Genomic DNA, 15237 nt, shown 5'->3' with positions numbered 1-15237 from the left:
CCTTCCAAGCTCGCTCATGTGGTGGCTGACAGATTGAGCTCTTCACTGGCTGTTGGCTTCAGATGAGAACCACATACCTTGATTTTAGCCTGGTGAGACCCTGAGCAGAGAATCCTTCTGCTCGTGCCCACACTTGTGACCTACAGAAACGGAGATCATAAATCTGTGCTTGTTTTAGCTGCTGTGAGTGGTAGTTTGTTATGCAGCAATAGAAAAGTAATACAAATGGCTAGGAGAAGGGGGTTCCCTTACCTCCCCTTACTTGTGGTGAGAGCACCTGCTGCTGGACTCCAAGACGTGGTCTCTTTCTCCTAACCCAACCCTGTGGGTGCCCTTGTCCTTCATCTTCCAGAAAGCCACATCCCTGTCACAATCTCATCCTCATCTCCCAGGCTGTCAAGAACAGTGAAGGGTCTGGGATTTTACCCTACTTGCAAGCTAACAAACTGGTTTATTCTTGTTTTAGAGAAGCTGGGAGGAGAAACAAAACTCTTGGGTCAGAGACAAAGGACTTTTCCAGTTTTAGTCCGTGTGCCGATTCAAAAGCTTAGTTTTATACTGTGATCATAAAAGTGGGATTTTTGTAGGCTACATGTTTACTTGGGTTTTTTTTTTTTTCTGCAGCTCTTCCCCCCTGTTCTCCTGGGAGCAAGATGTTGAGACAAAGGACTTTATCCTCATGGTGAGAGCAGAAGCCAGAGCGCCATGTTGCTCAGATCCCTGAGGCCCACGGGTTAGTCAGTATAGCAGAGGCCCACGGCCTCTGAGTATAGCAGAGGCCACGGCTACTCGCCGTGGGTTTTTGTCACAGCTGGGGAACACTGAGCTTGAGGAACCAACCACTTATCTGCTAAGTGGAAGCAAGCCTGCTTTGCCCTGGGGAAGATGTTACCTCAGTCTTTAACATTTTTCTCTGTGAACACAACCTTGAGCAATGGCCTGAGAAAAGCATGGCCAAGGCCTTGTATCTTGGCACCCAAAAGGAAGACACTGTGATGCTCAGGGCCCATGGTGCACCATCTCTACTAATGGAAGTTGAAGAATAGAAGCATAAATAATGAAATATTGACCTAAGAGAAGTAAAAAGTGAAAAAGGTAGATATTTTTAAATCTAAAAGAAATGAAGAGATTTATAGATTTGAAAAGGTTATAATTTGGGGGGTACATGATGGCTCAATGGTTAAGCATCTGCTTCCAGCTCGGGTCATGATCCCGGGATCCTGGGATCAAGCCCTGCATTGGGCTCCCTGCTCAGCAGGAAGCCTGCTTCTCCCTCTCCCTCTCCCCCTGCTTGTGTTCCCTCTCTTGCTGTGTCTTTCTCTGTCAAACAAATAAATAAATAAATAAAAATCTTTTTTAAAAATAGAAGGTTATAATTTTTTAAATAAAAAAGGTTCAATATACAGATAATAGAAACTCCTAAAAAAAGAAAACCAAGGAAAAAGAACAGAATACAAAAAATTAATAATCATAATAAAACACTTTACCGAAATGACTTCAAAGGACTTGTAACTTGGGGTGCCTGGGTGGCTCAGTGGGTTAAAGCCTCTGCCTTCGGCTCAGGTCATGATCTCAGGGTCCTGGGATCAAGCCCCGCATCGGGCTCTCTGCTCAGCAAGGAGCCTGCTTCCCTTCCTCTCTCTCTGCCTTCCTCTCTGCCTACTTTTGATCTCTGTCTGTCAAATAAATAAATTAAAATATTTTTAAAAAATTTTTTAAAAAGACTTGAAACTTTACACTGAAACAGCACACTTTGTTGTTGGTGCTAGCAACTTAGAAAACTCAACATCAAGACATACTCTTGTAAAATCACCAAACTTAAAAAAAAGGAAAAACATATCCCTTGAGCTTTTAAGCCAATGTCCATAACTTACAATGGTTAATCAGTACTTTGTTAAGGAAGTAATATGTTTATGGTATGTAAGGAAAGAAAATGTAACCAAGGACTCTGTACTTAGCAAAATTCACTTTCAAGTGCAAAGGACATACAGTGTTTGAATATACAGGAATTTCAGAATCACCATTCCCATAAGCCATTTCTAAAGAATCCATTAAAAAATGCTTCAAATTAAGGAAATGACTAGCGAGACCTCAACATATGGATTACTGGTGGAGTATGAGTGTTAACCTGCTAGTAGAACAAAGACTCAATGAAAATTAAAAGCCAGAGAGGATTGCATGTAATGGCCCTAGGCCAGGATAGAGATAAAATACAATCAATTTAAAAAACTAGATATCCATATGGCAAAAGATGTAACTTTTCCTTTACCCTGTACAGAAATTAAACTAAATATAACTTCAAATGGATCTTAGACTGATGTACAAATTAAGATGATAAATCTACTAAAAGAAAACATTGGAGAAAATGTTTTCAACATGCAGGTAGGCAAAGATTTCTATAACAGAACCTGGAAGCACAAATTACAGAAGAAAAAGATCATAAATTTATCTTCATCAAAATGTAAGTCTTCTGATTCTTAAAAATCACTACGAAGAAATACAACCATTAGACGATGGTTGAAAAGTGGACAGCATATGCAAAATTCTGAAACTATTTTAGTAACTATAACTGGTGGTGGTAGTATTAACATTGTTATGTTTAGACTGTTGTATGTGTAATGTGGGATAAAGCAAGTAATTGATTATGGAATATTCTAGCTCTATTTGGTTATAATTCTTTTCGTATATGCCAATATTATAATTCATATAGATATAATTTTATGCTACACATGTTATATATAACTCTAATTTTATGCTGTGTCCTTGAGAACCAGAATTTACAGTGTGAAACAAAAGAGATATAAAATGAAAGAAGTTAAGTATTTGAATTGGAAATATCAGTTGGTACTCACAAGGCATTTGATATCTATTTATTCCCAGAAAATTTTTAGGGATAAGGGAATAATAATTTTTAGGAATAAGGGAATAATAAAGGAATAATGACCAATTCAGAAGTAAGAAGAGTCTGGTCCTGAAATAGCCTCTCTGACTACAAAAGTAGAGAATTTCTTGAATTTCAAGTCTGGGGAAAGCAACATACAAGATAACTGGAACATCTTTTCATTCCACATAACAGGATAATTATCAAATGGCACAAGGGTCAAACAGAGACCACTTCAAATGGATTCCATAAAGATGTGATCATTTAATCTTTAGTAATGATAAGAAATATAGTATATTGAGATTGATAAAATATATTTGGATTCATGAGTTCAAAATGATATTGGAAAAAATTGGTTACTTTTGGAGAGTAATCAAAAGCCATATGAATGGAACCACTGGATAACCAAATAGTAGATGAGGAAAGCGTCTCTATGAAATTATTCCTGCTAATAACTAAAAATGAGTTGGGAGGTTAAATATAACCATTTTGGAATGCAAACTGGTGCAACTACTGTAAAAAACAATATGGAGATTCCTCAGAATGTTGACAATAGACTATCATATGATCCAGCAATTGCGCTACTAGGTATTTACTCAAAGGATACAAAAATACTCATTGAACGGATACAGGCACCCCAATGTGTATGGCTGCATCGTCTACAATAACCATATTATGGAAAGAGCCCAAATGTCATCAACATATAGAGAGATACAAAGATGTGGTTATCTATAATCAAAATGAATATTATTCACCCATAAAAAGAATGAAATCTTGCCATTTGCAATGATATGGATGGAGCTAGGGAGTATTATGCTAAGCAAAATAAGTCAGAAAAAGACAAATACCATATGATTTCACCCATATGTGGAATTTAAGAAGCAAAACAAGTGAACATGTTTGGGATGTGGGGAGGGGGGAAGAGAGGGAAACCAAGAAAGAGACTCTTAACTGTAGAGAACAAACTGATGGTTACCAGAGGGGAGGGCACTTGTCATAAGAACCGGGTGTTGTATGAAAGTGTTAAATCACTGAATTCTACCCCTGAAACTGATATTACACTCTATGTTAATTGACTAGAATTTAAATAAAAACTTGAAAAAAAAATAAATATCACCATTTTGAGAACCTGATGAATTATGGATCTAAATAATAAGCATAAATGGCCACTAACATAGAAAGAAGCCCAGACATATTCTGTCCCTTGATTAAACAACAACACGTCACCTACTGTCTTGCCAAAGAGATGGAATCTGAGTTTGATCAAGCCTGTGGATCTGGTTTTGAACTTATGGAAATACGCAGACACAAGAGTGTCTTTAACTGAACTGTGAGTTTGCATTAGTGGATCCCCAGAACGTCATCTTATACCCAAAAGCGTGTACCGTTGGACAAACTTCCCTATTTCTCCCACCCCGAGCCCCAGGTAACCCACATTCTATTTTCTATTTCTATGAGTTTGACTTCCTTTTTTAAGATTTCACATGTAAATGAGGTCAGTATAAGTTGTTTTCAGTCTTGCAATTATCAAATTGCAAAGAACTATGTGTATTCAGCTTTTCACAGATGTGCAAGGCTAATTCCACAGAGGGACTTGGGTAAGATCGCTAGATCTGTATAATTTTAATAGCTGCTGTGTCATTTTCCTCCTCACTGATGTGTTCACTTACAACAGTGTATGAGTGTAACACCGAGTTTAGGGGTGTTATCAGATTCCGATGATTGCCAGTCTGTAATGTCAAAATAATATCTGAGTTTAGCTTTAGTTCACCTTTCTCAAATGATGAGTAAGGCTCAGCATGTTTTATATGCTGAAGAACCATTTGTACTCCTTTTTCTGTGAGCTAATGTTAGCATGAACCATCTACCTTGCTTTTTGAATTGTTAATATTTTTCTAGTCCATTTTTAGGATTTTGTTGTATAATAGGAAGAGCTAGACCTCAGTCTGAGTTATGAGTTGCAAATATTTTGTAACTGGTTGCTTATTTGTTATTTGGACTTTGCTTATGAGTTAGTGGTTAGTTCCCCACCCCACCCCCAGCTTCAGAAAGTTTTTTAATGTAGCCAAACATGAAATTGTTTCATGGTTGTATATTTTGAGCCATATGTTGAAAGGCGTCCCCTGCCCAAGATTATAAAAACTCCTCTCCTGTCATCTTTGACACATTAGTGTTTATTTCTTTATACCATCTAGGTGGTCCTTTGAAACTTGTTGTCATTTATTTCCTTTGTAAGTCTGCATAAGTAGCACAACACTTCACTCCGAAATGTAAAAATACTTGCCACCTACAAATACCTTGAGATCCTAGCTGGAACGTAGAAAGGGCCTCATTTTGGGGCACCTGGGTGGCTCAGTCATTAAGTGTTTGCCTTAGCTCAGGTCATGATCTAAGGTCCTGGGATTAAGCTTCGCGTCGGGCTCCCTGCTCAGCAGGAAGCCTGCTTCTCGCTCTCCCACTCCCCCTGCTTGTGTTCCCTCTCTTGCTGTGTCTGTCTCTGTCAAATAAATAGATAAAATCTTTAAAAAAAAAAAAAAAGAAAGAAAGAAAGAGCCTTGTTTTCATCTCCTTACTATAGTTTAAAGAAATCAGTCTGATTAACCTGGTTGCTCTGTGAGAATGGCCTGAAGGATGCAGGAGTGGATGTTCCACAAATATTTTGGGGGTGTTTCCTACATTCCAAGCCTCCAGATGCTGGGGTACAGTGGTAAAAGTCCTTGCTTTATTCTAGTCAAGGAATCAAACAAGTGACCAAAGAGGTGTGAAAGGTCAGGTAGTGAGAATCATTATTAAAAAGTAAAGCAAGTGGGGCACCTGGGTGGTTCAGTGGGTTAAGCCTCTGCCTTCAGCTCGGGTCTTGATCTCAGGGTCCTGGGATCGAGCCCCATATCGGGCTCTCTGCTCGGCGGGGAGTCTGCTTCCCCCTCTTTCTCTGCCTGCTGCTCTGCCTACTTGTGATCTCTCTCTCTCTGTGTGTCAAATAAATAGATAAAAATCTTTAAAAAAAAAAAGTAAAGCAAGCACTGGGTGTGGTGAAAAAATAATGAATACTGTTTTTCTGAAAATAAATAAATTGGAAAAAAAAAGTAAAGCAAGAAAAAGGATGGAGAGGGATGTTGACATTTTCTAAAGATATATCTGGGCCTGGGTGGCTCAGTAGGTTAAGTATCTCCCTTTGATCAGGTTATGATCTCAGGGTCCTGGGATCAAGCCCCGTGCGGCCAGTGGGCTCCCTGCTCAATGGGGAGACTGCTTCTCCCTTTCCCTCTACTTCTCCCCTGGCTTGTGCACGTGCATGCTCTCTCTCTCTCTCTCTCTCTAAAGTAAATAAATAAAATCTCAAAAAAAAAAAAAAAAAGATTTACCAGGACTGAGGCGGTGACATTTGAATGAGCAAGGGGAATGTGGTAGGAAATAAGAGGGAGAGTGGGCTTTGCTCAGAATGGGGAAGACTTTCCAGGCCGTGGGAGGAGATTTGGATTTTCTTCAAAGAGCAATGAAAAGTCACTGGAGGATTTTGAGTAGGCGTGCGGCATCCAGGACCTGTAAAAGTGCTGTCTGACCCCCTTAAAGAGAATTGACTATAACTGGGCAAGAATAGAAGCAGACAGGCAAAGAAAAGAAAATTGCCTTGGACTGGGCGAGAGATGAAGACAGATTGGATTAGAGTAGTGGCAGCAGGACAGAGAAAAATAAACCCATGTGAGAAGTTAGTAGGTAGAATGAATAAGACTTCCTGTTAGATTCTCTTTGAGGCTGAGGCACAGGGATCTATAAGGAATTCTTCCCAGGTTTATTGAACCCCTAAACACTGAAGTAGGAGCAGATGTAGTGAACCTGAAGGATTATGATTTCATTTTGAGGCAGCCTGAAATTATGGTACTTGAGCCTTCCGAAGTGGAAGGAGATTTGTAGACGGGAGTCTGGAAGTCAGAATAGGGGTCTGAGACAGACTTGTAAAACTGCATGTCATCAGCCTACGGAGCATACCGTAAGCTGTAAGAAAAGGCCCAATTCTCACCCAGTCTCAGTGAGTCAGTACTCAGCTTATTCCTAGCTACTCTCTTGGGCAAGGCAAATTAGAGCTAGTTCTGTCTGACTTGCTATAGTCAAGGTCCATTCTAGAAGAGATGGTTACTAACTTCCCATCTTTTTGAATACCCAAAGCCAAATGTCCATCTTATTGAAAGTTAACACTTGACTGGATGCTCCTGATACCCCCCTCACAGCTAGGCTCTTGCCCCCCAAATGCCAGAACCACAGCTAGCCACTACCCTATGCCTTGCCTAACCAGATGTCCTTCTTGTATATGACTCCTGATGATGGAAGTTTCTGACGCCTGCCCTAGCGAAAGGAGCCATGGAGCTGTAAGCACTGCACAGGCAGTTAGTGTTTGATAGTTTCCAGGGCCGTAACAAATATGAGCTTCTTTTTTTCACAAACTTGAATATAACCCTAATACTAATCCTACGAGAGACGACAGTTAGTCTCAACATCAGGAACTCACCCCAAATCACAAAGTTGGCAAACAGCAGAGTCAGCATTCGAGCCCATATGTGTGGGATTGAGGGACGCGTCCTTTCCAGAATTCAGTATTGGTGCAGAGGAGCTTGTACTTTCATAGGTTTCCCAACTCTGGGAAAAGGGCTCTTTTCACTGACATCTTGAACTTAACACTGTAGTGAGCAAGAAATTTCATCCTACGAATGAGGAACCTCAGCAGCAAGACCAGTGCAGTGTCCCCTTGAGCCCTTCTCTTCACCCACGTGCCATCATGTCCACCAAGCTTTGTCTCTGTGCCAGAGTCTCTGGCTCACTTGTGTCTCTGCAGCCACATGACCCACTCTCCTCACAGTGTGACAGCTGTTTGACATCTCTGTACTCTTGACATATCTGTTCCTTTGTGTACCTGTCCCTACTCACTTGTTCCACCTAACACATTGCTGGCCCTCAAAGTCCTGCTCAACCCCCCTTCTTCTTGGAAAGCTTCCCTGGTCAGGCAGTCACATTTGAATGTCCTCCACCTAGATGTTCCTAGCCAACGGTACTTGGTGTCCTTTTGATGTCTTTGACTAGACTTTAGCCTCTGTGAGGCCACTGAGTCGTGTCCTGGCTGCTTGGCCTCTTCTCTTCCTGGGATACTGGCCTTTGATACTGATATTTATGAGAATATCAGTCAGTTAGTTGGTAACACCTGAGGGCAAACCTGACAAATGTCCCCTTTTCCTCACCCTTCTCCTGAAGTTCCCCTTTCCTCCACCACGAGAGGGATACTCCAGTGCTCCCACCTCCACATCCAGGCTACACCTGGAGCTGGAGCTTCGTTCTGGTGTCTCGGTCTCCATTGGACAGAGGCAAATCTGAAATTGTTCTGAGGAGAGTGACCAGGTTAGGGAAGAGAGGTAAAAAAAACTAGATGTCCAAATCCTGTCCTGAAATACCTGAAAGGTAAAATGTAGGAGAGAAACTTGATTCTACTTGCAAAGCACAAGGCTTAGAAATTATATACGTGTATATTATATATTAGAGTATGGTATATATTATTTATAGATTATAGTATAGATTATTATGTTATATGTAATAATTTGTAAAGTAACATAAATATAGTAATATAACATACTATATGTTATATATATAACATTTAACCATATTATATATCATAATATATTCTATATAATTCTATATTATATTATAAATTATATAAATTGCACCATTGATCTTATCATTCAGGGGAATTTCTAAATAGATGCCTTATGGGGACAGGGTGGCCTCCTGGGTGGCTCAGTTGGTTAAGCATCTGCCTTCAACTCAGGTCATGATCTTGGGGTCCTCAAACCCAGACCTCATCAGGCTCTCTGCTTAGTGGGGAATCTGTTTCTCTCTCTCCCTCCACTCCTTCCCCTTGCTCATGCCCTCTCTCTCTCAAGTAAATGAATAAGTAATCTAAAAAAAAAAAAATAGATCCCTTTGGGGTAGTGAGACTTAAGTTGGTGGCTTAGCTCTGGGAACATTGAGTTACTGTCTGTTCCTGAAATTTTATGATTACGTGATTTGGATGAATAGCCCAAGGACAGATCACTGGTGGAGATCAACCAGTGCTTTCCACAGGAAATTGTACGTGACCAAAGTTCCAGGATGTTTGTTGTGTGTCTGCTGGGCATAGTCTTTCTGGTCTGCTCAAGTAAGGGTGAGTCCTGGAAGTAAAGGGAGAGCTGCTGTTGTTTCAGAGATGGGCTGGGGAAGGGGAAGTTTCCATAGCTGGCTCTTTGTGCTTTGGCAGATGTGTATGAGGTTATGATAAAGAAGGCTTTTCTTTTTTTTCCCCAGGTGAATTGGAGGAACATCTGAAAGGTACAACTATGACTAGTCTACAGTCCTTTGTAAACAGGTCATTTGTGACATGTTGACGAGAAAAACCTCTCAAACTTCAGACAGGGCTGTAATCCGTTCTTACTCAATAATCTTAGGAGTTTTATCTCATCTTGGACTAATTTAGTCCATTTTTTGGTGTAAGGAAACTGAAATCTCTTTGTTCATTTCCCCTATGACTGTATGAGATCATCAGGTTAAATAATGGGCCCACAGAGCCTGGGTGGCTCAGTGGGTTAAGCCTCTGCCTTCAGCTCAGGTCATGATCCCAGGGTCCCGAGATGGAGCTCCAAATCAGACTCTCTGCTCAGCGGGGAGCCTGCTTCCCCCCACCCACCTCCTGCCTGCCTCTCTGCCTACTTGTGATCTCTTTCTCTCTGTCAAATAATAAATAAAACCTTAAAAAAAGTAAAAGGCCCATAGATAAATTTCCTGGGAACTCTGATCTTTTGAGATCATATACAATAATTGATTCATGTCTGTATAAGTTATTGTTCAGAAGATTATCACAGAAGTCAATGGCCAAAGAAAGATTCAGAACCACCAGGCAATAGTAAGTTCTTATAGAGAAACCCACAGGCCTGGAGCATCTTCAGACTCCACCCTTTAAAGAGATCTTTCTGTGTCTGGCAGAGATTACCAACACATGCTATAAATGTAGAAAATACCATCTTGGGTTGTGCTATGACACCATGAAGACCTGCACCCTAAAGGACCAACAATCCTGTGCTGTTGAGAACCTTTACTTCCTTACAAGAAAAGGTAACGTGGGGTAAAGAGTGGCCGAGAGATAACCACCTGTGCATGGGGGAGTAGGTGGCTGAAGACGGGGCAGTCCTGTAGAGGGAACAGCAAAAATACATTATTCCCCAAGACAATATTGAGTAAAGGAAAGGTTGACGTCTCTTATCAGTTGGGGAAATACAGTCCATTCTCTGGTCAATAATGAGTAGATTCAGTCTTGTAGCTCATTTGGGCTGAGCAAATGGCTCTTGAAGCTTTGAGGAGAGGCTATTCCTCGGAACACGATAGGGGGAAGTGGAGTCATTACAATTGTGTACTCTCTCCTTCATGTCCTCAGGGCGGAGTATGTACTATTATTCTAAATTGTCATGTATTACCAACTGCGAGGACATCAACTTCCTGAGTTTTGAAAAAAGGACAGAGCTCATCTGCTGCAAACATAGTAACTATTGCAACCTCCCTGAGGGGGTCTAGCTCAGCAGCTTTCCTGGACTGGCTCATTCTTCAACTCACCATTCCCTTTATCTCTTCCCCCAAACCTGTACGTGGATCTCCTCTTCCAACCAAGGGTAGAGAGTGAGAAAGCCAGCTGGTGAAAGTCATAAGGACAGAGAGTGGAGAGTAGTGAGTCTCATTAATGATGGAGGACTAGACCAGACTGACCTTTTGCAAATCCCTGTTGCTCACATCTGGCAGTATTGATTTCCTTATGATGGAAATAGAGTTGCCGCAAATAGGACTGGGTTTGGAACTGGTTATTATCTCCTGTATGGTAATGCAAAGAATTGGAAATCCCGAACTTGTGCTGAGAACTCTGTGACCATACTTTATGCTCGTCTATATCCACTCTTCTGGTTGGAGTTGAGATTCTCTTTGGATTAGTCCTGATATCTCCTGGTGCTCTCCTTTTACCCATGGGTTATGGAGATAAAAGAGGAAAACTCTGGCTTCCCAATTTGTTGGCAACATGAGCCATATCTTTCTTTGTTAGAGCTCTTGGAGGAGGGGAATCTCAGGCAGAAAGAAAATTGGACAGGTATAGGGATGAGGCATTAAGGGAAATTGTAGGGACCTTTCTGTTTGTGGAAACTAAGATTTTTTATTAACATATAATGTATTATTAGCCCCAGAGGTACAGGTCTGTGAATCGCCAGGTTTACACACTTCACAGCACTCACCATAGCACATACCCTCCCCAATGTCCATAACCCAACCACCCTCTCCCTACCTCCCTCCCCCAGCAACACTCAGTTTGTTTTGTGAGATTAAGAGTCTCTTATGGGGGGCACCTGGGTGGCTCAGTGGGTTAAAGCCTCTGCCTTCGGCTCAGGTCATGATCCCAGGGTCCTGGAATTGAGCCCCGCATCAGGCTCTCTTCTCAGCAGGGAGTCTGCTTCCCTTCCCCTCTCTCTGCCTGCCTCTCCGCCTACTTGTAATCTCTGTCTGTCAAATAAATAAATAAAATCTTTAAAAAAAAAAAAAAGAGTCTCTTATGGTTTGTCTCCCTCCTAATCCCATCTTGTTTCATTTTTTTCCTTCCCTACCCCCCAAACCTCCCACATTGCCTCTCAAATTCTTCATATCAGGGAGATCATATGATAATTATCTTTCTCTGATTGACTTATTTCACTCAGCATAATACTGTGGAAACTTAAGATTTGAGAGACAATTTGGTGTGGGTGAAATTGGCTTGAATTATCAGGGCCCTGGCTGGCCACGTGACCAGCCAGCACCAGACTGAACTAGGTGATTTAGCTGGGAATGGAGACCTTGTGCAAGGATGGCCAGCACTCCTTATAAGAATGAAGGGGGTGAAAAAGAATGAAGGGGGAAATGTGAATAATAAAGCAGATGGCATGGTAGTTGAAGATAATAAAATAAACAGAGATGACACGGGTAGAGTTGTAGTTAGAAAGTTCCCAGATAAGATGAAGTTACAAGTAAACAAAGGGTATTAGAGAACAGAAGTTAGTAGTGGTGGGAAGAGAAGACCCCAGACACTGAGTGGAATAAACAGGCAGAGAGGAATGGAATAGCACTAATGGTGGAGTGTGGCCAAGGTGGTGAGGCTTCCTTGGGTACCGAATAACTCTGGCATTTCTCTCCTTAGGAGGCACACTGAAGTTCCCGGTCCCCTTTTTCCTCCCTCATTAGGCCACATGAACTATTTAACGATAAATCAACCACCCCTCTACTCAAGTCATTTGGTATGCTCTCTGTGTCTGAGAATATGTTCCTTTCAGAGGAATTCTCAGTTGGGATTTTATGGAGCCAGAATGAAGAAAGACATGACAACCTTTTAAAAATGGACAAGCAGATTGGAAAAACCAATGTAACATGTCTATTTTGAGTTAGGGAAAAAACATATTTTTATTCCTATTCGTATTATGGGCTCACTCACCTGTTGAATCACTGGGGATGGGAGAAATCTGTCTAGGGGAAAAGAGAGAGAGAGATCATTGCTTTGCATTGGGTCTCAAAAGAGACTTTAAAAATATTTGTGCATCATTGTTTGGACAAAGCTTGGCTTTGTTGAACAAGAAGAGGGTTCTAATTATAAAATCTTTCCTAGATGGCCCAAGAGCAAATGTTGGCATTCTCAGGATCAGAGCATCAAAAAAAAAGTTTAATGTAGTAAATGACCTTCATTTGGTTTTGGTGCCCTGCCCCAATCCTCCTAGCTGACCAGGGCTTCTGCCATCCAGCTGCATTGAGTGTTGGCTCAGGGCGACTCAGTGCTGTTTACTACTCTGCAGATTTGTCCTCTGCTACAACGCAGAGTACTAACCACTATACGATCACAGCTAGCTGATTTGTCCTCTGCTAAGTAGGAGCTGCCTTTCCCAGATGCTAAGCTCCCAACATGAGCACAGACCTCACCCGATAAAAGGGTGACTCCTTACATCATGATGGGACTAAGTCTGGGGTGCATTATATGCTCCAGAGCTCTTCCACAAGATTTGACTAAATCCCGTCTCCAGCTGAGACCATGTTCTTGTTAACACTTTTTGCCTGATATCTTTTGCTTCTGTTTCCACCCCCTCCCTGCCACCAAAATTGTGAACTGAGAAGACCAAATGTTTTCCAACATCACTAGGAATGGCACTCTAAAAGAAGATGAAGGTAGGTTAGAAAATGAAGTTACATTTTGACACCTAGGAGTGACATGTAAGTGTAGGGTTTAACTGCACTCCTCCTCGTGAATAAGGAGACTCTTTCTTGCTGGGTTTCCTTACCACCTAGATAAAAATGCTCTAAACTTGGAGATTATCTTTTGGCTCATCCCATTTTGGGATTTTCTTCTTAGTACCATTTTCCATCTTGCCCAAATGAACACAGTAACACTTAGGTGAAAATTTCTTTATCCATGTGATACCACCCCCAAGTATCACTCCTCTGATACACACACGGTCTTCTCTCATATCTGCGCATATAATGATGCAGGAGAATTTTCTTCACATATATCTTAAAAGGTGGTAATTTGGGGCACCTGGGTGGCTCAGTGGGTTAAGCCTCTGCCTTTGGCTTAGGTCATGAACTCAGGGTCCTGGGATCGAGCCCTGCATTGGGCTCTCTGCTCAGCGGGCAGCCTGCCCCCGCCCCGCCTGCCTCTCTGCCTACTTGTGATCTCTCTTTGTCAAATAAATAAACAAAATCTTTAAAAATAAATAAATAAATAAATAAAATGTGGTAATTTGACTACTAATCTAAGTGTTAACTTTGAGTTGACTGGTAAATAATTCATACAACCTTACACATTAGACCAAAATAAATTTCACATGTATGAAAGATTTAAGCATAATAAACAAAAAACCTTACTTTTAAATACTATCATGACTATTATTGTTTGACATTTTAGAGTTTGCTAGACACATGCTAAGTACATTTCATGTGTGATCCTCATTTAATCTTCACAACTCCCTAGGAAGTAGCTATAATTGAAGGACAATTTAATAGATGAGAAACCTGAAGAACAGATGGGTTTCTGAGATGCTAACTGTATAACTCGACATGTAATAATTTGACAAGTGTCACATGGTTTTCCAGTTATCACTCCTGAATAAAAATACTATTGTATTGCTGGTACTATGGTCACAGTTCATAAAGTAGAGTGGGCATAGCTTGTCTCTGCTCCCTGATGTCTGGGACCTCAACTGGGAAGTCTGTAGATGACTCAAGAACTGGAGACTGGAATGATACTGAGGTGTCTTCACTCACATGTCTTTACAATTGACCCTGGTATAAGTTGTGATGTCACTGGGGGCTGGTGGTCAAAATACCTCCATATCGACCCTTCATGTTTCTTGGGCCCATTCATAGCATGGAGACTCCAGACTTCCTGAACAGAAGCTTAGGGCTCTAAAGAAAAGTGTGTATTCTTTTCAAATACAAATACAAATACAACATGATCTTACATACATGTGGAATCTAAAATCAAAGGAAACCCACAAAAACAAAATCAAGCTCATAGATTCAGAGAGTAAGAAAACAGATTGGTGGTTGCCACAATGTGGAAATTGTATCACATTTTATGGGCTATCTTTGGAGGTCATGCATCATTACTTCTGGTGCATTCTGTTGGTTATAGGTGAGTCACAAGCCTGTGCAAGTTTCACTTTTTGATTGAAGAGTAGCGAAGTTGTAGGAGAGTTTGTGGTATGGGAGAAATTGCTGCAGCCATCTTTGGAAAATACAGTTTGTTACAACTAGTTAATGACACAGCTGGAATTGGATACAACATTTACACAATCCCCAAGTGCTCTCCTATTCTAAACTCACTATCATACTAGAAACAATTATAAATATTTATATAATCTAGCAATAGAGCTTTTCTAATCCTAACATCAATCACAAAACAGGACAGTTTGACAGATTTGACCACATACAAAATGTGTGTGTGTGTGTGTGTGTGTATGTGTGTGTGTGCATGCACATACAAAAGGCCAATCAGGAACAACTGGCAACACCAAGAGCCCATAATTCCTTAAGTGGACATTGTGAAGCTTTAGTCACATACATATATCTATATTTATAGTATATCTGTGATATATGTGTGTGTGTGTGTATATATGCACATATAAATGAAATATTATTCATCCATAAAAAAGAATGAAACCTTGCCATTTACAATAACATGGATTGAGGGCATTATGCTAAGAGAAAGAAGTCAGACAAAGAAATACAAATATAACATGATCTTACATATATGTGGAATCCAAAACCAAAGGAAACCCACAAAAACA

At 40.8% G+C, this 15237-nt stretch overlaps 1 protein-coding gene across 1 annotated transcript; it reads left to right on the top strand.

The window, feature by feature from the left end:
• The first annotated feature begins 7240 nt into the window (after positions 1-7240).
• PATE2 (prostate and testis expressed 2) lies at positions 7241-10468 on the top strand. Its single transcript, XM_044260188.1, has 4 exons — positions 7241-7248; positions 8126-8283; positions 9884-10012; positions 10332-10468. The coding sequence occupies exons 1-4, from the start codon at positions 7241-7243 to the stop codon at positions 10466-10468; spliced, it is 432 nt and encodes a 143-aa protein (XP_044116123.1).
• The last annotated feature ends 4769 nt before the right edge of the window (positions 10469-15237 follow it).

The sequence above is a fragment of the Neovison vison genome, chromosome 7, assembly GCF_020171115.1.
Source record: "Neovison vison isolate M4711 chromosome 7, ASM_NN_V1, whole genome shotgun sequence".
NCBI classification, from domain to species: domain Eukaryota; kingdom Metazoa; phylum Chordata; class Mammalia; order Carnivora; family Mustelidae; genus Neogale; species Neogale vison.
Note: the sequence above shows the minus strand (reverse complement) of the source record. Positions and strands in the feature narration are given on the sequence as shown.

Excerpts from the sequence above, each read along its gene's own strand:
- PATE2 (XM_044260188.1), top strand. Across the intron at positions 8,284-9,883 it reads GACCAGGTTAGGGAAGAGAG|AGATTACCAACACATGCTAT; the intron begins GTAAAAAAAACT and ends TGTGTCTGGCAG. Across the intron at positions 10,013-10,331 it reads TTACTTCCTTACAAGAAAAG|GGCGGAGTATGTACTATTAT; the intron begins GTAACGTGGGGT and ends TCATGTCCTCAG.